The sequence below is a fragment of the Passer domesticus genome, chromosome 3, assembly GCF_036417665.1.
Source record: "Passer domesticus isolate bPasDom1 chromosome 3, bPasDom1.hap1, whole genome shotgun sequence".
Classification (NCBI taxonomy): Eukaryota; Metazoa; Chordata; class Aves; order Passeriformes; family Passeridae; genus Passer; species Passer domesticus.
Window position 1 is genome coordinate 69,971,055 of NC_087476.1, and position 26,973 is coordinate 69,998,027.

Consider the following 26,973-nt stretch of genomic DNA (forward strand, 5'->3'; position numbering starts at 1 on the left):
TCTTAGCTAGCAACAATGGTGAAAACCAAATCCAGAGGCTACACATTAATTTTTTACCAGACTAATGTTGTGATTTAATGTATTACTCTGTTAAAGTTTTAATGTAGTATTCTAAAAAGCACTTTATATTAAATTACAAATCAGCTGTGGTCATGATTTCATGCAAATATACAAAATAACATCTTAAATGCTTAGAATTTTGGAATTTTGGAACTTTATCAGTACATACTTAAACACTGTTAGACTAATAAGATCATAGCTGTGTTTAGTGAATTGACTTGGATCAGTGTTTCAGAAATCTTATTCTGCTCAGAGATTTTGAATTGTGTGTCATTCCTTCAGCTTTTCCTTTCTGTTCTGACTTAAGAACAAAAATAACTCCTCCCCCTGTTCCTTCCTAGCCAGTTTAGAAAGTGTTGTACAAACAATGGAAATAAACCAAGGCAAGAAATTTTATCTTGTGTCTGCATGAAAAGGAGTCATGGTTTATGGTTGGGATTGTTTGGGTGTTGGTTTTGAGTTTTGGTGGGCTTTTTTTAAGGTTCAGTTTTTTAATTTAGCATTAATTTGCTTCTAAAGTTTTACACAACAAAGTAGTTTTTAAAATTGATGATAATAAACAGAATCTTAATATGCCACAATTTCAGTGAAAAAAACCCAGCATTCTTAGGTAATTATCTGATTTTAGTATCTGTTCACTGATCTTCCTCTTGCTAGTTTTACTATCTAAAAATTTTTCTGTCAACTAAAATGCCAATATTGTCAGTTACCTAGAATACAGAGAAGTAATTTCATAGAGTTTCCTGTTCTGTTTATTGTTATACTGAATTTACTGAGCAACTATCTTTTTAAAAAGAAAACAATTAAATTGTCTTTGACTGGAAATAGAAAAAATGCCCAAGAATTATCAAATTGTTTTAAAAATAGGTTTTTTGGGTTTTTTTCTCTTGAGATTTCATTGACTGTTGTTTTTTCAGACTTTACATAGTCACTTCATCATTTTGCTCAGGAACAGCCTGGACTGGTCTGTTTGATTAAACTATCAAATGATCTTCGTTCCAATCCATTTGGAATGCAAGCGTATCATTAGTATATAATTCTTTTCAGTGCTTTGAAACATCCCAAGTTTTTCGTAGCAGCACATCTAGACAGAACTGTGGGACATTAAAAAAAAAAAAAGGCATGTTTTCCAGACCTAATAATTTAAATAATGCTCCTAAGCAACATCTGAAGCTTTTAGTTGACCAAAGGGTGATTATCAATGTAAAAATTGAATTTAATTTAGTTAAAGTGCTAAAAAGGTATCGAGAACGTATTTTTGCTGAATTATTTTAACCTCTAACAACACTTTACTGATTGCTTCCTTTTTTTGACTTGCAGTTCTCCATTCTAGAATGAATTTTGGTTCTTGCACAAAACACAGGAAATGTGAAAGAAGTCTTTAAATTAGTGGTGATTAAAAGTCTTCATTGAAAACTCTTTATTTCAAATTAATTGTTACTTTTTTTTTTCTGTATGTAGTAGAAACTGTTCAAGCTTGAAATGTACAAAAAGGTCTGGCCAAAATTAATGAAGTTGTACCATTTTACACTACTAAGCTATAATGTTAAATAATTTAATATTTAGCTAAACCTTACAGGAAAAAAAATATCACAGTCTGGTAGCTATGGCAATAATTGACTTTGAGAAAGATTTTATATTTAGGGGGATAAACAGCAGGAATAGGCATTCAAAATATCTTTTCTTCATGTAGTCTTTCAGCAGTACAGAACAAGAGACCTACAGAAGGAATTGTAAAGAATTGGCATTATTTTTAGAGAGATTGATCAGCAGTTATGGAGTGTTTTTATTAAATAAAACATTTTCTAAAATGATATGCTATACTGATAGAAAGAATACAGATTTCCATTCTTAGGTCTGAAAGTACTATAGAGAAACATCAAACACTTGCCTTTGAGTAAGGTGTGCATTACCCCCATTCTGCAGACTTGAAAGTTGGTACAGGCCTGCTGGGCCACATCATGGTGCAGCAAGTGTGTGACCAAATTAGGAACAGAATCAGAATTCACTCAGGTTTTTCAGTATGGTAGGGGGAAAAAAACCCCCAAATGCTGTAATTTTTTAAAGCATAGTCAACTTTCTGTATTTGCCATTTTAAATAGGAAATGAGGTAATTACAGTTGAGATGGTTTTTAAATTACACTACTCAGTAAATTTCTGGATGGAGAATTGAGCTGCTCTTTGGCAATGATTAGGATAGACTAACTTTTAAAATCTTTAAATTGTTACTTCTCATTTTCTTAGTAGAGTTAAAATATTTTCATAATTTTATTAATCATCTTATAGTTCAAAAAATTAATTAGTTCCATAAAAATTCAACTTTACATGGGTAAGTAAAAATAATGAAAATCCATTCTGCATTTAATACAGATACAATAAATAAAAGAAGTTTTACTTGTGATTACTGGATTGAATTTCTTGTTTTGGGTCTCTTGGTCCTTCATAATCTTAGAACCTGTAAATCCTTTCCACAGCTCACTTTTATTAGGAGAGGAAAATCAGCTTTTGAACCCTTTCAGGTCTTTAAGAACTTTAAATAAACTTGGCGTTGGACTGATCAAACTGAATAATTTGAAATAAAAGAAAATACCTGCTTTGCACCTGTGGGGAGGGCTAAAGCTGTCAGAAGTTGGTTTAATGCTTCCAGACATCAGTGCACTAAACTCTGGTAATTTCCAGCTTGGTCGAGGGGATAGACAACAGTAATATTTTGCCACAGTTACTTGATGTATAATGTTTGCTTACAAGATTGGTGAAGTGTTACTTGAAACTTCCTGTAGATTTTAAATTGAAACTGGAAATAGGTTTCATTACAAGAACTCCCCTCCCCCCTCCTTTTAAGTTGTAAATGTTTGGTTTGGTCAGGATGTTTCCTACCATAATGTTGATTTGTGGGCAAATATTGATAAAATTGAACCATTTTTCTTCATAAATTTATATATATATATATACACACACACACGTAAATAGTTCTGCCTTTTTTATGAAATGTACAACAGTAACAAAACCAAAAAGTAAGTAAAAGTCTGATTTTTCAGCCAGAAGAAAATATGCTCAAAGCACACTCTTACTCTTGGGCTTTCATGTAGTAGCCTTTTCATGTGGAAAACATCACTGCCTTTTATTCTATTTTGTAGTTTACAAGTTTCTGAAAAATTCCTCCTGCTTCCTGTTGTGGTGTTCTCATTTCTGGAAGGTGGATGATGGGCCAATTGATTTACTTTTTTAAAAGGAATTTTTTATTTTCTGGGCTCCAGTCTTTGTTTTGAATACTTCATTTGCCTTTGAGGAATTGTGTGCCTTGGTGATACGGTTTGTGGGAAGGTTTTAGAAGTTTCTTAGCTTTGTTGCTTTGAAAATACATGAGAAATGTATTTGAAATAAACTATAAAGATATTGTCTGCAAAACTGAGTATATTAGAAATGTTATAATAGTTTTTCCTGAAGATGTCTGGTATTATACTAAAATTGAACATCCTCTGAACTACAGCAGGTTGAACTGTAAGCAAAATCTTGCACTTCTAATTACACTGTGATTTTGTTTATTAAAAGATTGATTCTGCAATGTGTAGGTGGATCTCTGCTGTTGGGTGGAACTTACTGCAGTTTGAAAGTATTTAAGATGTAATAATCTATAAGTTAAGCGCATTAGTATTGGGGGAGGAAATTTCTTATGTGTTTGTGGTTTTTTCACCTGTGTTCATGAAAATGTTTTTTTCAGAACTCATCTAGATGTTGAATTTACTCTTGTTAAAAAAAAAATGTTTTTTAAAACGGAGTCTTTTCAAGCCTTCAATGCCCCAAAAGCTTCTGCAAGCCTATTGAATGACTCCGAGGTGGCTGCTAATTCTGCAGGATGGAAAGGGAATTTAAGGTTCCAGTTATGTGAAATTTTTGCTCTTCATTAGAAGACTTTTAAGATTTGGCATGGTTTTGGATTGAAGTAGTGGGGTATTATTGGTGGGTTTTCCTAATAAATTATGGGATGGGGATGACTGTAGATGGAATAGTCAAGTATGTGTGTAATGATTCCAGTTGCAAACTGTGTTTCCATCTTAAATTATGGACTATGGACAAACAATGAGAAAATACTTCCTTTGGAAAAATAACTTCAAAATACTATAGGCAGTAGGAAAAAAGTTTTGCCACTACTCCTCATGCTTACTGTGGGTGAGAAAATAAATCAAATTTTGAGCCTTATGATGTTTCTTTTTGAAACTCAATAATAATTTGGATGCCAGGCAGAGTCAGAAGAGGGTCTTGAGTCTTTAACAAGCTTTCTCTGAACCTTGGTTAGTGAAATTAAACAAATCTTAAATTTTCAAAACCAGCCATTTCTTTTCACTAATTGTGCAATAGCTTGTTGAAAATACAGTTTCTTGACTCAGGAGTCTTGTAGAGTAGATAAATGCTGAATTTTAAATGTTTAATGTAAACTAAAATCTTGGCTCTTCAAATTTCAATATCCATGACAGACTGAGGGAAGGTTTTTGTCTTTGTATATTACTCCAAAGGCAGTCCTGCAGGCTTTCCTAGTAACCACGTCTGCTATGTTTCTAGATTGAATACTTAATCTTGTTTTCATGTGGTTTACTTGGAACATCCTGTGCACTGTGCAGAAGAATACAGATTAGGAGATAGAAATAATACATTCACACACATCATAATAGATGTGCTTATGGGCAAAGCACAATGTAAAGCAATTTTATCAGCTGCTGTATGGCATGACAGACTTTACAAAGGAATTTGAATATAGTAACGCAGCACAGTTGAAAGAAGAGATGTGAGGATGATTTCATCCCACGTAGATGGAAAAATATATGTGTGTAAAAAAAAAATGGTGGTAAACCAACTTCTTTACAGGTTTAAAATGTATGCTAAAGCATGATGCTACCGTTTGGATTGCAGTGTTAAAATGTGTATTCCGCAGTACCCGGGAGAGGTCTCTGTGTGTTTTCTGCCTCATACATGGAAGACCAGAACTATTAATACCGATGTAAATATCCAAATTCAGAAGATGTGCAGCTTGTTTTATGGTGTGGGCATCTAGCCATTTATCAATCCTTCCAGGTATAATCAGCTCGAAGGCTGGAGCAGAACCCTTCCAGCAGCCTGCTTTTCCTGCCAAAGAAAATTCCGCCACTGAATTGGTGGAAATTGCTGACTGGTCACCTAGAGACTGCTTCTTATTTAAGTGGTAAAACAGTTTTTCAGCTGCGGCAGCCTGTGCTGCAACTCCTCTGCGCGCACAGCAGTTGTGAATTGAGATAGCAGAGAAACTAACTATTCATCCTACTCCCATTAATAAAACAAAAGTAGGTGCTAGTAGTAGCATGGCGGTTGTCCATTAGTTTGAATTTCCTAATGGAAAGTGCAAAACTGCAGGAAATGCTTTTCTTTTTATCCCTTCTTGCTCACCCAAGGCAGCGCCGGAACATTTTTTATTGTAATTTGGCCGATGATTTAGGACGCTCAAGGCCGGGCCATTCCAGCGGCGCTCCGGAGGAGCTGCACTGCAGGGCCGCGGGCAGCGCTCGCGCGTTTTCCCGGCCGGATCCCGGGAGCTGGCGCTGCTGCTGCTCCGTGCCCGACTGCAGCAGCGGCAGGCTCCCGGGAAGCCCTGCGTGCAGATTTACCCGGCAATCGCCTTAAGGGGACAAATTTAGTTTACGGCAATCCGCGTTTAATCTGCCGGAGCCGTGGGCGCCTTCGGGGAGAGGGCGAGGGCGGGCGGCTGCGCTCGGGGCTGGCTCGGCAGCCAGAAACTTCTGGCAGCTTCCCGGCTCCGGCCCCTCCCCTTAAAGCGGCAGCTCCCCGGAGAATCGCTGGTGCCCGTCTGCCCACCCCAGTGAGCCGAGCGAGTCACCCGGGCGCCGGCTTCCCCCGGCGGCTTTGCCGAAGCTGCAGCATCGGCCCGGCTGTGCCCGGCTCCCCGGGCGCGGCTCGAACCGCCCGGCAGCGCTCGGCACCCCTGCCGCGGGTGCTGCTGGAGGGCTCCTCACGATCCCTTTCCCAAAACAGCCTCTCCGCCGGGCGGTGGCCGCGGGGTACAGCCCTGCCCTGGTGTCCGGGTGCGGACGGATGGCTGGCTCCCCTTCGGCAGCCTGGCCTCGGTCGTTCGTGCAGGCAAATAGTGATTCCTCTGGGAACCGTCTGTCAGTGGTCTCCGTGAGGACCTACAGTGCCGGTCTTCTGGCAGCAGCTAAACAAGGAAACGAACGAGCCGAGATAGTGCCATCAGCTTCACTTTTCTCCTTACAGTGTGAACTCTGAGATTTTCAAAAGGGTACATATAGAGAGATAGAAACATTGACAGGATATCCTGGGGTGTGTATTGAAGCTGCTCGGAATGAAAGAAGTTCATGATCTCATTATACATGAATGATGGCGTGTGCTGGCCATAGTTTCAGTTTTGCTGTTGACAGAAATTTACTGATTGTAAGCTGATTGTAAGAAGTTTACTGATGGCAGACGTTTACTGATATGCTCCTGAAACGATGATTTTTATCTTTAAATTATAAAGTGTAGGTGATTATGTTCACATATAGAATGTAAATGCCAATTCACATTATCTTTTAAAATAAAATAAAGGCTGAGACAGCAACGAATGAGACTAGTACAGTTTTGTTTTAAGAGGCCTTCAAGAATTTTAGGAAGCCCAGAACTTTTTTGTATTATAGGGTAGACACCACCCCCCCCCACCACCCTTTAAGTATCACTGCAATTATTCTTGTTAAGATATTTTCAGTATGCTTGCAATACCTTTCCCAAGATTAGTGGACTGTCAAATTCTAGCAGCATTTTAGCGTACTGGTTGGTTTTTTATTTTCTGGAAACCTGCTCTGAAAAGCCTAAAAAAAAAAATAAAAACGAATCCAAATAAAACATGTCAAAATGAAATAGACAAAGATGCATTCAGTCTGAGCATAAGGGCATCTAATAAGTGACGTAAGCACAAAGCAGGGAAGGGATAACAGAAAGGTAAAAATAGCTGTATACTAATTTTTAATCTCTTTGATGTTGGTGGAATTGAATAAAACCTACTTGAGAACAGGTGACTCAGAGTTGGTGAGAATGACAAAGTCAATTATCTTAAATTAATGCCAGACTCTGATAATTACTTTTTTTAGTTTGCATTCATATAATGCATCACATTTTGTTAATTATTTTAACTTGCCACTTTCAGCTGTTACTCTGTCACAATGAAGGAAGTATCTTGGAAATTTCAGTTAAGTGATTTAGGTGGGGAGAAAGCCCATGTAATTTGTCTTTCAATGGAATAACAAAATTCCAGGAAAAAATCCGGTATGTATCCATTCAAGATTTCAGATACTGTTTTAGAGTATATAATGCTTTATATTGGCAGTTAAAGAAATTAATTTCATAATTTTTCTCTCAAAAGCCACTCCAGTACTGTATTTTTAGTAAACATACCTACATTGGTAATCAAATAGTCCATATGTTGCTGTTCTTTAGAGTAGTAAACATTAACTAATTTCAGTGAAAGGAATAAGAGTAATTTCAAAGGACTTAGGCTAAAGATTGAAATTAACTTGTGTCTTAGTAACAGAAGTTCTTACAGATATTGTTTTTGAATGAATATTCTTTCTGGAAGAAGTTGTTAAGACTACATTACAGTAGTGATAAAGTAATGACAATACTGGTAATTATGATCATTATAAGGATTTGAAGTCCTGCTTAAAGTTTGGTTGTTGACTTGCCTGTTCCTCCACCATAAATTTTCAAACAAAGACCAGAGCTTCAAATTTTCTTGGTGCTCAAAATTCATTTTTTTGTTTTAGTGTCAATAGCAGTAAAGAAAAAGTGTTCTATATTTTTCTGTAAGTTCATCTTGACATTGTGGATTGGTCTCTCTGATAATTTTTTTTGTCTGTATTGGAAGTATAGACTGACACTGACAAACCAGCTCTTTAAGTTTTGTTTATAGTAGAACCATAGCTGTGTGCATCTGTGTGGACCCGTCTGGGGTCTCGCCAATCTTGTTAAAGTACTTTACAATTCCTTTTAACTTTGGAAGTTGAACTGGCATGAAATGCTATCACCCCTGTAGTGGTGAATGAGTTTCTTCACTACAGAGTGCAGTGGAGCAGGAGGGATGCTCCCGTTCTAGAATTTTACTGTCTTTGCAGGAGAGTACATTGCTGCTCTCCTCTGCTCAGATTCATATTGTGGGAGACAATATGGTTTACTTCAGTGCAAGTGCTGACCAAAATCAAATTTATCACCAGCTGAGTCCCTCTTTCAGCATCCATCCAAGTGCAGCAAGAGAAAAGCATGGCAGCTTGCCTCAAAGGCAAATACTGTTGGGCAAGCAAGGAGGGAATGAATTTCAGAATCCCAACACGCTTAACAGATTCCTTTTTAATCTTAATGGAGTTTTATTGGTATTAAGCCTGGATTAGGAAAGGATAGGTGTTCATGGATATACTACCACCAGTGTAGTATATCCTACTACTCTGCATGCAGTCACGTACCACACATGCAGGGAGAGAGACCAAGGGGTTCATTCATGCTTCTGATGATCTTAGAAAGTGCAGATTGATAATGATTTTATACTACTCAGAAATATATTCTATTGCCTGCCAGTGAGAGAGAGGCTGGAACAGAGTCACTGTAAAAAGCATCATTAATAAGGAGTTAACCCTGTAGCATGTAATGTTTCTCAATTTCAAGTTTTATAGAACTTAAATGTCTGAAATATTGTGCATTGAAGCATTCAAGTACACATTTCCATGCCTTCTGATGTATTGGAACTGGGAACAGCTAGTAGGAATTATCTGATGCTGAGTGCAAGCACCTTAGTCTCAAATAGTACCAGTCTCTGATGCCTGTGAAGATTTATCTCTATATTTTTCCAACAGAGAATCTGGATGTGCCAGAGATGCCCCTTTTAAGCTGTGTTTGAATGTATAGGGGCACAGAAACACAATATGGCTTCGATAAGGGCTTAAATGTCTTTGCTTTGCTCTTGTCTGGGTCTCCATGGAGGCTTGCAGCTCTTGAAAACAAACCTCACTTCTCTTGCATGTCACACTCTGCCTTCCCTCTTCTGACCCAGAGTCGATGAAGTGATACTTCATAAGTGGTTCAGTTCTCTGGAATCTCCTCACCCAGGTTATGCTAGGAGAGGTTGTGTGAGAGAAGATGGGCTTCCTTTGAAGGAACTGTGCCTCCGTGATCTCACTCAGTATACTGATTTGACCTATGTTCTCTTATTTCCCACCTCTTCTGTTTCTTATTTCCCTGTTTGGGTGTCACTTGTTCTGTGTTTCATGTCACAAAACCTTGCCTTTTGTCTGGACCCTTCACCTTCATTGTGGCTTAGTCTTTGTTAGTCTCCTACTGTAACCTTGTCTGTAGGCTGCTCTCCTGATGAGCATCACCTTTATAATTTACTTTCTTCAAAAGTGAAAAAGCAGAGTCTCCTCAGAGTTGTTCCATTTACTCATGAAAAATGAACCTTAATTATTTGAGGGAAATAAACATCAGTGTCTTCATGTGACTTAATCAGGTTTGAAGCAATTTAAGGAGGCAGTAGAACACTTGGATGGTCTTCACCATTGCAGCAGAATTGATCACCTGCTAAGTCTTCAGATGGTGCAGAGGCTGGAAGCCTGTGTGGTGCTTGTTGTAGATAACTGTGGTATCCGTTTATTGTATTTATTACCTTATATCAGGAAATTATATTTGCATATTATGAGATTGTATATGATATTCATTGTATTAGCTTGGTGTTGTGTTCTGTGTTTCTACTGCTGTCAATTTAAGTTTCATTGGGCTGTATTGTAATATTTTGTCCACAGAAATTGGTGACACTATGGTAGCTGTATTGCCAGTGGTCAGTAATTAAAAAGCAGTTGTTTTCCTTTCTGTTCCAGGCAATTGATGAGCCTCCCTATCTCACAGTGGGCACTGATGTGAGTGCGAAGTATAGAGGAGCCTTCTGTGAAGCCAAGATCAAGACAGCAAAACGGCTTGTCAAAGTCAAGGTATGCGGTTTTCCTGCAAGCACTTTTTTGAGGAGGGGTAAAAAAGTCATTAATGTTCATAATGGTGCAATGTGAAATTTCTTTTTAGTCTCAGGACAGCTAAGAGGCTATCCTGTCCTTGGAGGCTGGTATTACAGTTTTTGAAATAACAGTAAGCTTATTGTTGTTGGGGAGGGAGGGATTCTCCCACTCCCACACAAATATATATGTTCTGTTTCTGTCACTACTTTGTCATCTGCGTGTTTTTGACCTTCAATGCCATAGGCTAACCTTAAAGTAATTGATTAAAATGTGACAAATGTAGGCTTATATATGGGACAATATTGCCCGAAGAGTAGGCTTTAATAGGATATCTTTTACTTGAGGAGTACAGGTCACTGCAATTTAGCCAGGTAATGCTTCAGGAATAAGCTGAAACCCTTCTGCCTTCTAAAAACCTCTTGGCATATTGAGTCTTACAGAGTAGCAAGCCAGGGATCTCACCTAAGCTTTATGATAACCAGTTAATGACTGAATCAATATAAGCCACATGCAGGACAATTAAAAATTCTGCAAAGGGATTGCAAGATAAACATTTTAACATTCCTTGAAAATTTAAAGTATCATTTCTAGAAATAAAGAGAGCAATACCCTGCAAAATGGCTGTGTATTTCTGTTGGGATAATGTTGCCCTAAAAACTGATTTGGGAGGAGTTACTATTTTTCTGCTTTGCCTCTTAACCTCTTATAGAAACATTGCAGAACAAGGATCAAAACCACCTAGAAAATACAAGTTAGATTGTTACTCTCCAAGAGTTATAGTGGCAGAATATTTTTCTTACATCTACTGTAAATTTAAGTGAAAAATGTGTGAAATGTGAGTGTCAATAACCTGTTATTGAAGACTATTGCACGCTATAAACTACTGTGCATTATTTGACTCTGCCCTCATGCTGTGGCTGATTTTTGCCTATAGTGTATCTGAGGGAATGAGCAGGCACTCTCTATAAACCCTGGTGGGAAGGTCTATTGTCACTTATTTGATAGTAGTGTTAAATACAACATGAAGATTTTAGTCTTAAATCTGCCATAGGAGTAAATCAGTGGTGTTTTCATTTCATTAGTTAAAACTCTAAATAGCATGAGCTGGTCTATGCTTTACAGTACCGTTGGGTTTAAGTGATTAGGTATTGCTATTTGAGCTGTTAAGCATCAGTATTTAAGTACAGGAATTTTGTTTTGCCTAGATCAGTGAAATCTTAACTAATTTTGGTTCTTTGGGGGACTTCCAGTCCACCTCCTTAGATGACCACTTGCTATTTATTTTTCAGTGCTAAGTATTTTCTTCTGGGTTTATCACTTGAAGTTTGGTCACTGCAAGATTTGCAGAAAGATCTTGACATGAAATGGAATATTTCTATGAATTGTTTGTGGAGATTTTGTACAAAGCCCTCGGGATTCAGTTTTGTGTGTGTCTTCTCACTGTTACTGTATTGCTTAGAGCAGTTTGGCCCCAGTTGTTGTTGCTTTCTAGAGTAATGTGGTTGAGATTTTTGTATGTAAGTGCTGTAACATTGTAACATCTGTTTACATTGTTTTTTCTCCACCAAGAATGTGTATTTCTTAAATTTAGCAGTGGCCCTCTGATTTTCTCTGGAAGTCTGTTTAGCTCTTCCTGGCATGTGCATACTTTCCCCACTATTAGCTCTAACAAAGATTCTGATTAGCAGCTGTGCTTTGTCTGGAATTTTGGTAGTTTATCTGCTGCATTATTTTTTTTCACTTGCTGAATGGGTTTCTTTTGGCCCCAGTTTATATTTTATGCCTTAGTCTTCTAGAACTACTAGAGCAGAAGGAAAGTCAGTTAACTTCATACTGTCAATTTTAGTGTAAAGCAGTCATTTAAGTTTATAACTAGATGTTTTGCTGAGAAAGTAGAATGGCAACAAAATTCTTTCAATATGGAGTATTGTAATCTTGAGACAAGTAAAATATCTAATTGTGTTTCTTTTTATGTGCTTTCTTCTTCTATTGAATTCTGCTTCGTAGAATATTTTGAGGAGATTCCTTCACATTAACTTTCCCATTACAGCATAATTTAAAAACTTCATTTAATTTAATACAGGTGCTATGTATTTAAAATTTCAGTGTCAATAGGTACTGCATTTGGCAGTTTGGTAGTCTTTGGCAGATTCTGCACACAGTACAGAGTTCTGCAGTAACATATAACAGCGTAGGACACTTGCTCATGGAAAGCAGCACTTCAGATTTGCCTGGACTTTTCAAAAGTGTTGAAGGCAGTACAAATTTGACTCAAGGGCAAGACTTTGGTTGTTACAGGAGTGTCTACTTTATCAGATCTATTATAGTTTTATTTAGAGAGTTATTTAAGCCGTTTATTTTGGCAGCATCTCTTAAAACAATTAGAAAAATCATCCACCACCACTTGCATTTGGGCACCCTGCGTAGAAGTTTCAGAATAAATGGTTTTCTTTGTAGGCCTTTATTAAACAGAAATAAGTAAAGCTTCTGCTGTAATAGGACTTACTAGGTCTGTCTTTTCAGGATGGTGAAGAAAAAAGAAATTCCACTGAGTCTAACCAAGTTGATGGTGTGCTGAATATCTTAATATTTTGCCTGAGACAGAAAGGTTTCACACTGCTAAATACTGTGAGAATTAAAACCCACAACTAGTGAATACTGGCATCACTTTTCTCTTCCTCAGGAAAGATCAGCAGTGGCACACTGAGTTTGGAGTTTGAATATTTATGTTAATAACCAGTATTTTTGAGCACATATGAATATCTCAAGAAGCAAAAACTGTTGGTATCAAAACTCTCTCCACAAACAGTCAAAGCCCCAAAACATCTTTAAAAAGACAAACCATTCTGGAATACACAACAGCAATTTGCTTTGTTTACCTTTCATAGAATACATTGTGGCTGACTCCTGTTATGAATAGAGTTCCTTTTTGCTGCAAAATACATTTAAGATAATTTCAGAAAGTAAATAAAACCAGATGTCTCTAAATCAAAACTGATGTACTGGGTATTTCATACGAGCCACTAGTGACCCTTGGTTTCAGATTATTTTGCATCTTATCTGAGTTTTGGATAATTTTCTAGATAAATTCCTGCAAAGAGAGAATTAAATACCTGTATCTGTCAGGATGAAGTTAGGAGAGTAGTCCTTGCTCAGTTAATTCCTAGCCTGAATCCTTTGTCTAACTTTTGGTTACAAGATATGATTTTGTCTGTGTGGTGGACAAAGTGTTTGCCATCAGCAAGTGAGATGTGCAGGTCTAAAAAGAACACATTCTCACAACTGTTTGTGTTGCTGTAGTTGTGACTACAAGAAGGATAGACAACTATTCCATTGAAGTAACACCTGGAAGGGGCAGTGTAGCGTTTCAGTGTATTTGTTTTCTAATCAGTCAAGATGGATTGTCCTTAGTCCCGGTTTTAGCTTCCGTTCTTGGCAAAACTCCTTAAAATCTGCTCTCTGAGAAGGCTGTGTAGGAGAGTTGATGTTAGAAAACAATGTGGTTCTGAAGGAAACTTTGCTGTTCCTGTGTGCTACAGTGAAGCTCTCAACAGCAGTGTGAACTGGTTCGTGGGTACACTTGTGAAACAAGTCCAGACTTTTGATGTAGGATTGCTGTAGCTGAGAGCTAGTGTTACACAGCTGGATCTCATGTTACATTCTTACTTATTTCAAGTACTCAGTAAAACATCATCTACTTCAACATCAATATGCCAAGATAGTCTATTCTCATGAACATCAAAACATCATTTGTGTCTTAATAAAGGTACATAGGTACATAAAATGTAATTCCAGAATTTTCTCAGTTTCCTGTAATTTTAAAACTGGAGTGGAAATAAAACTTCAGTTGTAATTAGTCCTATGATTTTGGGTGTAACCAAGTTAATTGTGAATGAAACAAAAGGTGAATGTCTGTAGCACCTGGTACAGATAATCATGCGTTTGAATTTCCAGACCAATTTTTTTTTTTCTGAGGACAGAGTGTGTAAGATTAAAGATGACAATGGTATCTTCATGGGAATTACAGGGGAATATAATTTAATATGTTTACAGGATTTACTAACTTTGGTTTTGAAGGACTGAAAAGTTAGCTGGTTTTACATTTTCTCCCAATTAACTCTGTGTGTAGGCTAGACTGACATTAACTGAAAGCCTGTTTGAGTTGTTCATTTTGTTCAGTCGACAGCAGTGTCCTGTACTTTTGTGAGTCTTTCAACCGTGAGGTGAAAAATGCACTTTTATCAGCAAAAGATAAAGGTGCTAAAACTGTTTGATTTCAAAGCATTGAAATATAAGTGTTTCTTTCAAGTTGTACTCAGAAGTCTTGAAACTTTCTCCTTTCTTGCTGTGGTACTAGAGACATTCAAATAACTTAAGAGAACTGCAGAGATAATTTTGAGCCATTAGACACTTTTTGTCTGTTATTTCCTTTAGAGATAATGATTCTATTGTGAAAGATAAAAATATTTTAGGAGATTTGATAACTAAGGAATTAGCCCCTCATATTTCTAAAATATATGAATAAGACAGCTTTCAGCAAGCGGGATGATTATGGTGATTAACTGTAAAATGGGAGTAAGAGAAGGGCTATTGACGTTTGCATGTGCTTATGCTGCTCAATTGTATCAAGTGATTGTCAGTTGAATTATATTTTTTAGGTGACCTTTAGGCATGATTCTTCAACAGTGGAAGTGCAAGATGACCACATTAAGGGTCCCTTAAAGGTAATAAATGTGGTTTATATCTTCCTAATGCTTTGAAAAACATTTTTCTTTTCAGTATTTGACATAAATGTGCATATACGGTATGGGGTGAGAGTAGAAGGTTCAACTTATTACACAGGCTAGATAGGATCACAAAGCATAAAAGGTAATGCTACAAAGTTAGAGATATATACTCTTCATGTTAGATTTTGTCTTTGTAGTTAAAGGGGATACAGTGCAGGCTGGTGCAAGCCTCTTTGTTCTTTTTGCCTTAAAGCTAAGAAGTATGGCTGGCACTGATTTTTAGTCACCATTCCTTTGGAGAACTCGGCAGGAGGATTTGATGGGAAAGCTCTTATACAAGAGAATGACATCACTCAAATTGGTTCTTGTTCCCCACCTGCTGGCAGGAAATAATCAGCTCAGTTATTTGGCTTATTTTAAAGGACTGAAAAAAGTTTGAGAGATACAAGTATATTCAAGTGAAACTGGAAAAACATTTTATATTTGACATGGAATAGGCTAAAAGTTGTCTCTGTTTGCTAATACAAAATCATTGATTTCATTGCCTGTTTTAGAAACTCTCCAGTGCTAAGTGAGTTCTCTATTTTAGGTAGGAACTGTTGTGGAAGTGAAGAATCCAGATGGAACATACCAGGAAGCAGTTATCAACAAATTAACAGATGCAAGTTGGTATACTGTAGGTAAGAGAAAGATTTATGTATTTGAATAAAACTTCTGACTTAAAAATACGCCTGTGACCTGGACATGTCCTAAGCATGGTGAGAGGGATTTTTTGGAGATGTTTAAGTATTCAGAATTTCTATGAAAAACCTTTAAAGATAAACTTCTTATTTTGGGTTTTTACAAGAAACTGTGCTCTTTATGATCTGAAACTGGGACATCAAATAAAGATGCTCTGTATTGCTCTATAACTGGTGACTGCTTCTTATATTTTAAATACACTTGTTAAATATTCTGAAGCAAAGTATGTTGTCACATGTCCTTAAAAAAAAGTTAAGTGCTTTTAAAACACAAGCTGCAACACATAATTTTCCCCACTCCCAGACTTAGCCCTTACAACAGCTGCTATTAGTATATACTTAGCTTATTATAATGTGATATTTCAGATGTTTGATAATATACCACATGCTCTATGTCCAGTAGAGCGTGGAGGTTTTTCTAAATTTACATAGTGGAAATGTATTGATTTTTGAAAAACTACGTAGCCCTCTCCTGGGTAGATATGGGAAGATGACTAGATCTTGACAGGATTTTAGCAAGACTTTTGATGTATGGATTATTGTTAGTGAGGTGATGTTGAACAACTAGAGAAAGAGTTTATTTTCCTTAGTCATAGTCCTTTCAGAAGAGAATGGAGCTCTAAATTTACATAAGACCTTACAGATAAGTGTGAAGAAAAAATGTCTGTTTTCCTGTTCGAAAAGTAGAATCTATTAGTAAAGGTGCAGCTGGGTTAGGTTGGGGTGAACCATAAGGTACAAAGACAAGAATTAACATTATAGATAATGTTTTGGTAATTAGTACAGAAGTGGATCAGATATGAGAGCTTTTAAGAAGCAAATGGTATAGCTGGTGTTAGAACTGTGTTGTATGTCTCTGTTTATGTTTCTGAGAAAGTGTGAGGTTAGCAGTTCAGCAAGAAGAATAAGATAGGAATCCATGCATATTAAATTTTGAAGGTAGATGTCACAGAGTTGCAGTCAAAGGAGATGTCTGTCAAAAATCCTGAACTTGGGAAATAGGAAGAAGTATGGGTTTCAGTCTCAACTCTTGTGTTTTGTAGATAAAAGTGGACAAAAGCATGTTGGCCTTGCAGAATTGGTGAAAGCAGCACAGCTGCTGGCAGTGTAGTGCACTTTGGTAGAGAACTGACTCTAGCTGTGGATGATTAGAATAATCTTTGTCAGGAGGGTGAGTGGAATGAGATGAGAATTACTTTTACTGACAGTGATGACTTTGCAGATCTGAGTCAAAGTCCTGCTGTAAGATATAGCTGCCATTTACCAGATTCCAGAATTGACACTCATCTTAACTAGCAGTTACCTATTATTGTCCTAGCACTAGCTGAGGAGCCTCTAATTATTTGCACTCTTAATGATTTCGTGAATAAAATTCCTATGATTTGGTGAAAAAACTTTGTGAAGGCATAGATCCATCTGAAGTACCTTTCCAAAAGTTACTTAAGACCAGGTGTGCCCTTGCAGCAGTATCTGTGGAGGATTAACCCTTTGAGGGCTGCTTGAGACCTCTTAACACTGAAGAATGGGCAAAGTTGCTTTGAATGTCCCTGTATGTCTTGTATTCATAAGGTGTTGACTGAATAGAAATTGTGCATCAATTTGCTTACATGTTTTTTTTTTGGTGCTACTGCTTTCCTACCAAAGAACAGCAAAAACTAAATTTAAATTTTTATAAAAATCCCACTAGTATAGTCTTTTAAAATTAGTGTAGTACTGTGTGTGTAATATATATATATGTGCATAAAACTTGTAAATTTAATAGGCATACATATATAAATAAATAAATGTATATATATACACACACATATAGATACATACGTAAGTGTCCTTAGTTTTGCCTGCTCTGTGAAAAATCCTCAAAGAATTCAAGGTATTTAAGTCATGGTAACTAGATACTGTTTTGTCATTCATATAAATGTCTCCTAAAGTCTGTGTTTACTATGAGGGGGGAAGAAAATGGCAGGATTATTTGCTTTACTGCAAATGCAGAGCTATGCATGTTCAAAAGTAGTCTCATCCCCTTCTGCACGTTTAGTTGTCACAATGCTTTTTCACAGAATTCAAAGTAGTTTTGGTTGCATTAAGCTGTATCTTTTCTTCCCTACTCTCCCTGGCTTTTCTTGTCCAATTTCAGAATATGTGATTTTAAATACATTGCACTGCTGATGCCTGCTCAGTAGATTGTTTTCAGGATGTTCCAGTAGATCAGAATGTCATAGTCATTAAACCATATGTGGCATTCTGATCACATAAGTCTTCCAGGAAGGTCAAGCTTTTCCTCTGAAAGTATTCATGTTATGGAACAAGATTAAGATTCCCTTTGGCAGGGAAGAGGTCACAAGCAGATAACCACATAGGGCACATTATGTGGCTACCTGCCTAGCTCAGAATAGGTTTACCTCTGCTGTAGTCAGCTTATCTCTTGAAGTGGATAGGTTTATTTTTTTTATCTCTCATTATGTAAGGAGACTGTTTTGTTAATTAACACAAAGTGGATTAGGAACCTGCTGACTTCTACTTCACTTAACCAAAGGGGGGCTTGGTATGCATTGACCATTTGAGATGCAGTTCCGAATCTAAGTGGTTTGTGTGCAGTTCTTGCCATTGACACTTTACAGCAAATGTTGAAGTGAGGGATGTGCATCTCTAACTGATACTGTATCACAATTGAACAGTGTTCAACAATTACTTACAATTATAAGACAAACTGGGGAATTGTAGTTACAAGGGGAAGTTTCTTCATCAACAGTACTCAATTCTATATAGGGATGAAGAATTCACAGAACTAAATAACTGGTTCTTTAATGTCAGGTAAATATTAGTCAAGAATTTTGATGTACCTTGTTGCTTTTTGTATATTTTTGAGTTAGTAAATGTTGAAGAGTAGAGCACCCTCCATCAGAAAGCAAGAAATTAATTTAATCTTTCTACTCTTGCTGGTCAGCCATTCTCCTAAGACTGTAGCTTTGATCTGTTGATGGACAGAAGAGAATGTTTAAATGAAGGTGAAAGAGACATGTTAAGAAGTTGCTGAAACTTTTTTTTAATGAAATATTTTTATGTTATCTTGGGGTTGTTTCTGTGCCCAAAAAAGTCTTTGAGGTCACTTCTGTGTGGGAGCAAGAAAATAATTATCACTGCTCAAGAGGGGAGAAGAGGTAAATTCTCTTCTCACTGAACAGTACTAGCAAAACTTAAGAGTTAAAATCTGTCACCAGGTTTTCATCTGTTAAGTACCTGCAGAAGACTTACTTACTGCAAAAGCTTACTTTTTATGTGACCAGTTCATCAGGTTCTGAAGACCCCACCTTAAATGCATGCAGTGCATTCCAGGATTCTAAAGGATGTAGCTGAATGAACTGTATTATGAACTTGTTTCCAGTGGACCTAGTGATAGCAGAGACAGCAAAAAGTCTAGAAACTGGGAGCTGCATAGTTGTTCTGTCAGTAGAATGGTTTTGATGATTGTCACCACTTTGGCTATTGTCATCTTCTTAGGATGGTATCGCTGTTGTTCTGTAGCATAGTTGCATGAAGTCAGTAGAGAAAGACATTGAACTTCCATACAATGATAAATTGCAGTTTTTTTCCAGAAATATCCACTTATGTTTCTCCATGGAAGCAGAGCTTCCACTTGAATGTCACAGGAGTTGTGTAATTAAATTCTTTAAAATTTGTAAATATTACAAAAAATAGTTTTTGAATGTTAGAAAAAGTAGGTTTTGAATTCTAGTGTGTTGCATTTAATTTCATGGCACCATGAATTGTTTGGTCAACTACTGATTACTCAAGGCATGCAAGTGTAAAGTAGCTGTGGTGAGAGAGCAGCTTATGTGTTTGTATTTGGTCAGTCTGTGAAATGCTTTACTGGATCTGCAGCATTACCTGGGCATAGGTTTGTTCCAAGGCCTAATTACAGGAATATATATCCCATTCTTTCTGACATGTACATGAATTGCTTATTAATATCCTGAGTTAAAAAGAAATGTTTTCTTTCCTCACTTCTTATCTGGTGGCAGTATTTGATGATGGTGATGAGAAGACTCTGAGACGCTCTTCCCTGTGTTTAAAAGGAGAAAGACATTTTGCTGAGAGTGAGGTAATTGAAGAGTTTTTATATTGTAACTTTTTATTTAGAAAAATTTAAAAGTGATACTTTTATTACCTCAATTTTTAGTATGTTATGTATATCCATGCTACTAAAAATAAGGGCTATGCAAGGTGCAATCCACAGGGTCTGGCGTTTTCTTCTTTAAAAGCAAGAAATACAGTTAGATTTCACCAAACTGTGTAAGTTAAGAAACAAAATCAGCATTTTATCTTTTTCATTTTCATATTATTGATAATTTGTAGATTGTAGATCACACAAAAAACCTGTGATCACACAACTACTTTGCATTGTATAAAAAATTACCTGTATTAGCGACGAAAAATAAGTACAGTATACTTATAACATGAAAAGTAATATAATTTATAACATAAAAAACTAATGTACGTGTTTCATGTACATCACAACTTTATGATGTTGTACATAATGAAGTTCTGCTGCATTTTTGATGGTTAAACCCAATTTGTAATTGTTGATGAAACATAAATGCTTTTCTTCTAAATGGCCAATAATAAGTTGCTGTTACTTGTTTATTTGACAACAGCTACCAGTATTTTGAAGCTGGTTCATGTCTTAGAGGTGATTTACACATTAAAGTATGCAAACATTTGTAGCACATTCCAAATAATTGGAATTTCAGAATGAGGGTTATTCCTTCATATTATGTAAGACACTCTGGATGGATGGGCAGATTTATGTAAACATGTTTGTTTATTGGACAGCTGCTGAAGATGGGGTTTTTTTTGTTCTACATAAGTGTGCTGTTACTGCAGTCAGCTGAGTTTGTTGTTTGCATGCTGCATTCTTGTGAAGATTAAGGTATCTTCTAGAATCCTGAATCAGGATTAAACATATATAAAGGTGGGAGCCTAATTAGATGCCTAAATCTAGATTCCGATAGAAATGCTATAATTTTAAAGATTGTGGTATTCCTTCAATTAATTCTTTGTTATTAATGATCAGCACAACTGAAGAATAGGTTTCTTCTGTTCCATAGATAGTATTTTAATATGGTTTCAGGAGTATTACCTTAGAGTGCATGGGTTGAAAATTTTGGTCTACATATATTGCTTTGTGACCTGTTTGGCTGAATAAGAGTAATTCAGATTGTTTTGTCAGGTTCAAAGAAACCTTACATTCACATGAGTGGTACTTGTTATTTTTATCATCTTTTTTGTCATCTACACTTTTGATGTTTTTTCCCAGAAGTCACTGATTTGAAATTCACTGTCACCAGCTCTGAATGAAACACGTTGTACATTTCTAATAATTACCTTGTGATTGCACAGCTACGCAGCGGGGAATATTGCATCTCAAATTTCTTTTGTAATTAGGCCAGTGCCCCACAGTTGTCTTGTTCTGATACTGCTTCCCAAGTGCGTGGTGTAGAATCTTTTAGGATGTCCACCACACTCAGAAGTAGTCATACATTTATTTTTAGATTCTAAAAAGCCAGTTTTATTGTCCCTCAGTCAATTCTGTCTGAGACAGAACACTTCTGAGATGCTTGTCGGTGTTGCACATTGAAAAATTTGTACATGACAAAGTTGAAGTCAGAGGACTATATTTAATTTGGAAGGCTTTCTGCCTTCTTGCAAAGAACAACAATAAGTGGCTGTACAAAAAATTTTTGTGTACCAGGAGCCTTCAAATCAAGAATAGTTATCATTTAAACAGGTAACAGCAGGCTTAAAGAGAGAAGATACTGCATGTCCATGAATTCCTTCTGTTGGAAGATTCTTCCTGAAGAGGGAAAGTTCTTTCTCTCCCTCTTTTTGTTTTGATGCTGATACAGCATCAATTAGCACCCTCCCAATTATCAATATAGCAGCCTCTTTAAAATTGTTTCAAAATCTCTCTCACATATCAAAGTATGAATTACTGACAAAAAATTAAAATAAGTTGTCATGTTTGCTGCTGTTGAGAGATCTTGCTGTTTCATTTCAATGGGGACCTTTGTTCATTTTTTAGTAGATGATTCAGTATTTAGTCTAATTATAGGATAGGCAGAAAATTAATCTGGTAAAGATGGAATATGCCAGGTGAGCAGAATACCTGGTACTTATTTCTCTGTGTTTTAATGGTCCAAAGGCAAGACTTCTGGGAAGAATTGTTTGTGTATGTTTGACAAAAGTTAATTATTCAGAGGTGCAAAGAAAGTGTTGAAAAAATCCTGCAAAACAAAACACATTCCTTTTTTAAAATGTAAGTGTGAAATATGTACTTCTGTATTTCTTTCGTAATGAGAAAGTCTCTGTTGACAAAAATTGCTTCAGTGAAGCAGGTGGTTTGGAGAATAACTTATGCCAGCTTTTTCTTAGGTATATGCATATGTATTTTTTCATTTCAACAGACATTAGATCAGCTTCCACTCACCAATCCTGAACACTTTGGGACTCCTGTTATAGGAAAGAAAACCAACAGGGGAAGGAGATCCAATCATATGTAAGTTAAATATTTTGATATCTGTGCTGTGTCTAATAAATTCTGAAGCTTTCAGTGTGTGCCAGGCTTTATTATTTGCATGTTCAGGCTTCTCTTATTAAAAAAACAGGAGGCTGGATGAAAAATGTTTAGCACTCAGTTTGAAACTCAGGTTCATGTCTATTGTTGCATACAAGCATTTCAAGTTTTCATGCAATCAATATTTAAAATAGTACCAGGTATAGACAAGAGCTTTTCCTTGATTTAAAGAAAAAAAACCCCAAAAACAAAACAAACAAACAAATAAAAACAACAACAACAACAACAACAAAAAACCCACCAAGGTGGCATTCCAAATAGAAATGTGAAATGTGACAATGAATGATATTGACAAACATCTCTGTGGTGTTGTAAATATGTTAGACTCAAGCTAAAATAATTACAATGCAGTCCTTGTGCAGCTGATAGGAAGTCTTTGTGGAAGGTCCCAGAATCCTCCTGTAGACCTTTGGTTTCTCAGTACAGGCTCTCTGAAGGGCTTTTAGAAATAGATGAACAGTATTACTGAATCACAGAATGGGTCAGGTTGGAAGGGACCACAATGGATCATCTGCTCCAAGCTCCCTGCTCAGGCAGCGTCGTCCTAGAGCACCTGGCCCAGGGTCATGTACAGATGGTTCCTGAACATCTCCAGTGAGGGAGATTCCACAACCTCTCTGGACAATCTAGTCCAGTGTTCCATCACCTGCACAATAAAGAAGTTCTTCCTCATATCCAGGTGGAACTTCCTGTGCATCAGTTTTTTTCCACTGCTTTTAGCATAGTTTGCAGCAAAGTTTACTGATATAAAAACAAAGTTCAAGATTTCTTAGGTACCAAAATTCTTGGTAGCTGTGGTCTTGATAAACCAGTGTTATGTCATCCAGTGCCTTTTCTTCACTGTTTGTGGGTGGGTTGTGAGGTTTTTGTGGGGGTGGGGGCATTTCTGTGGTGGTTTTTTTTTTTTCTTTTTTTTTTTTTTCTTTTGCTTGTTTGCTTAAAATTTTTAGGTGTAGTGGTTTTCATGCTTGGGTTTTTGCACTTTCTAGTATCTTGAAATAAGTGTTTCCCTGTATACGTAGAGGAGCTATAAATGTACTCAGAAAATTGTTGAGTTACTGATTTGTAAGGTAGTGAAGGAAAAAAAAAAGCTGGCATTACCACAGAGAATGTCATTGTAGCATCCTCGGGGTCTCTGACTGGGTTGTACAGGACATTATTGCATCGGAAGCAACACACTTACCTTTGTCTCATTGTAAATACAGAGTTAACTGAGTTTAAAGACACTTACGCCAGTATCTGTGCAATTTGAGTTAGGAAGTAGTCTCTCCAAAATAGTTCTGCCTTTCTTTTTAGTCTTTGAGTTTTTTCTCTTCCTACAAGAGATTCTTGAGCCCCAGAAAGCAGCTTGAAGGACTTTAATATATTTGAAAAGAAACCATTACTTTAAAAAAAAAGGAATGTTAAAGGAAAAAAATAAAACAATGCTAAACCAAAACAATTATCATCACTGAAAATAACATAAATTTAAGATGGAGAAAAGGAAATTCTCCTTAAATTGTACATCAGTTGCCTTCTGTTACCCAAATGGTAACTGAGTTTGTGGTTAGGGCTGGAGTTTGTACTCAAAAGCAGTTATGTGACAACTGGAAGATAGCTTTTGAAGTAATGGTGGTTGTGCTCATTGAAGATGCTGTATATTTTCTGAGGATTAACCTTTGAAGTGACTATTAAAAAAGATAGAGAGCATCAGGAGAGGATTTTTGGGTTTTTTGGTTGCAAGTAATTTTAGTTGGACTAATTTGTATATTTAGACTCCTCATATGGTTAAAACCAGGTGCAGCTTTGTACTTGAACAGTCAAAACAATGAGCCAGAACCCTTTTAAATGAAAATGGATTTGTGTCTTGGCCCATCTACTTATATTCTAACACTTCATTCAATGTGAAGTTGAAAGTCATAGAAGTGCTTCACTGCACATCTTTAAAGAACTGTTTAAGGATAAACAGACTTTCTCTTTGCTGTTCATCTTTGTATTTGATGCTTTTTCTTCAGAGATTTGTCCTCTCTCAAAATAGCTTTCCATTCTGTGTGGTTGTTGAAGTAAAAGCATAGAGAGCTAAAGAGGGAAAACCAAAATAGTTTAGCTTAACATTGTTTCAAAACTACAAGTGCAACAGTATTTTTTTAACAGTGTTTCTGTAGGGAAAAATGGTTTCACTTTGAATACAGTGACTGTGCTTTGCTCTTCCTCCATATGGGTGCATGGTGGTGTTTTGTTTGAGTTTTATGTGTATTACTAGTAAATGTGCATTTCTGAGTTTGTAATGTTTGAATTGTTACTATAATATAATTATAAATACTTTATTCACTTTTATGCCAAAACAGCTAACAGACAATTCAAGTTGCTGCTATTTATGTATCTTTAATAATGTGCTTTGGATCTCCTGTAATTACAATAAGCAAGTTTTGAATAGTTGAGTTTTAAGTCTCTTTCTGTTGTTTAGTCCTGAAGAAGAATCTTCATCCTCTTCCAGCGATGAAGATGAAGATGATAGGAAACAAAGTGATGAGTTACTAGGAAAAGTTGTGTGCGTGGACTGCTTCAGTGTGGATAAAAAGAAAGCTCTGTGGTTTCCAGCCTTGGTAAGTGTTTCATCTTCATTATAATTTTCTACAGCTTTTCTTGTTTTCTAGGCACTGAGAGAGGTGGAGCTTTTTTTAAATTTTGGTGATTTTTGTTTGAATTTTAGAGTGTGTCTTTTCAAACTGGACTTGACAGTAACAGTCAAAGGAAATATATCTAGATAAGTTTGTTTAAAAAAAAGGGATTGCTAACATGGCCTTAGTTTTTCCAAACAGCTAGAACTTGTTGACCTAATTCTAGCTCAGCAGTGTATTTAGTACTATTGGACTAGAACTTCAGGGCTTTTTTCCTAAGCTATTGTATATCAATTTTCCAAATTACTGAGTTTTATCAAGGAAGGAAATATAAAGTACTAAGGGAGGGGAAGTTTAGTGATTACATAGACATGATTTTTCAAAATTCAATATAAACACATTGGATAATAAAATCAAATTTTTTTTCTTGGTCACTACAGTAGGTAGTGGAATATTGACAATAAATTTACTTTAAAATTACACTGTAGCCTTTTGGTAACAGTATTTTTTTCTTCCTTTATTCTGTCTTAAAGACAGTTTTTAAGAAATTAACTTCTAAAAAAATATCACAGACAGGCTAGTAATTGCATGTAGACTCACTGATTGATTTGGAAATTAATATATTTCTATATGTGGTACCTTCTAGTACCATGCTTTTTAATTTTTATTTTATTTTCAATTGTAAATCATTGATTAATTCCTTCCTGGCAATGAAAGCTTAACATGTTTATCTAATTTCAGGGGGACTTGTGCTCTGCTTTTGAAACTATGCATACAATAGCGTTTAACTCCTCTTAGTATGTGCAGTAGCTCTCAATTGCAGCATTCTGCTTGTCACCTGCTGTGTCTTGTAATGCAGTCCAGCAGCTTTCCAGTAGGAATTCTTTTGGGGAAGTTTGTGGCAGAGAAAGAGTCACTGTAGTCTTTTTTACAAGGGAGAGGGCAGAATTTACAGCAAGGAGATACCATATTTACAGCAGATAGCTTTAAGAGAAGTTTTCAGTGATAAACAAGAAAAATTGAGATGTTTCTTTGCTGAAAGCTGTCATCAAGGGGATGCAGTATTACCTGCCTCACAGTTCACTCAGAGAAGTGGTCAGTGAAAGTGGCTTGAGCAGTTTTATGCCGTACTGTTGGGTTTGCCTTTCTGGTCCTGCCCATGCCAGGTACCAGTTTCCATGGCATGCTCTCTGGAAAGGGTTGGGCTTGCTTGGCTCGTGTGATGCTGCTCAGGACAGCCATGGGTCCCATACTAAGGAGGAGCTGAACTTTTGCTTCTGCTCCAAAGATATACTAAAGATAGACAATTGTTTCTTTGGCTTTCTTTTGAAGATTGGAATAGCCTCCTGCAACAAATGAAAAGCAGTAGGGGGATAAAGTTTGAGGGTGAAGCTTGTTAACTCTGAAATAGCTTATCCTAGATTAACTCTTACTTCAGTAATCAGGTTTATAGCTCTGCAAACAAACATTGTACTGCATTTAACCAGAAAAACTGTGCCAAAGGATAGATTTGTACCTCAAATAGCTGCCTTTTTTGGTTTGGCTTGGTTTTCTTTGTTATAATCCCCTTTCCAACAGCTATGCCTCTTGATTTTTTTACCCTGTGAGCAGGTTACCTCTACTGTATCAACAAAGTAATCTTATCTTATTACTGATAAAATTTGCATTAACTTTCTATTATGGTAATTTCATGAATAATGTCATGAAAATTCAGGTTTAGTTTGTGGAAGAACGTGTATCTCAGCATTATTTCTTATTAATGATATTATATGCAGATACTTTGTGTATAAGCACAGAGGGCATTGTACAAGTTTATTATGTCAAAACAAGTTTAGGGATTAGTCTAAACCTTTACAACAAGTAACAATTAAGATTAGTAGTGGAAACCGAGTACTTTGGAGATCACGCCTATAACCAAGGAGATTATCACTTACAAATTTAGAACTGTAGAAGTCTAAATTTGGTAAAAATTACTCTGAGGACTTGGTGATTGACTGCATTGTTTTAATCCTGCATACATGTCTGGGTTGGTGGGGTTTTTGTTTGCTTGTTTTCTGTTAGTTCTGTGGGGAAGGGGGGAGTACAGTGACTAACTAGAATTGTAAAAGGATCTGACGGCTGCTCCTTATGTCAAAGAGTGTGATTCAGTAAGCCTTAAAGCATTGCTGAGTTTTAATGTGTACT

General features: G+C 36.5%; 1 protein-coding gene across 3 annotated transcripts in view; it reads left to right on the forward strand.

The window, feature by feature from the left end:
• Positions 1-26,973, forward strand: part of ARID4B (AT-rich interaction domain 4B) — an 88,644-nt gene that overhangs the window by 20,125 nt on the left and 41,546 nt on the right. For all 3 annotated transcript variants that reach the window (XM_064413806.1, XM_064413807.1, XM_064413808.1), the window contains exons 3-8: positions 9,960-10,070; positions 14,750-14,815; positions 15,408-15,498; positions 19,578-19,657; positions 22,020-22,111; positions 24,636-24,774. In XM_064413806.1, coding sequence (XP_064269876.1) covers positions 9,960-10,070; positions 14,750-14,815; positions 15,408-15,498; positions 19,578-19,657; positions 22,020-22,111; positions 24,636-24,774 — 579 coding nt within the window. The remainder of the gene's footprint in view (positions 1-9,959; positions 10,071-14,749; positions 14,816-15,407; positions 15,499-19,577; positions 19,658-22,019; positions 22,112-24,635; positions 24,775-26,973) is intronic.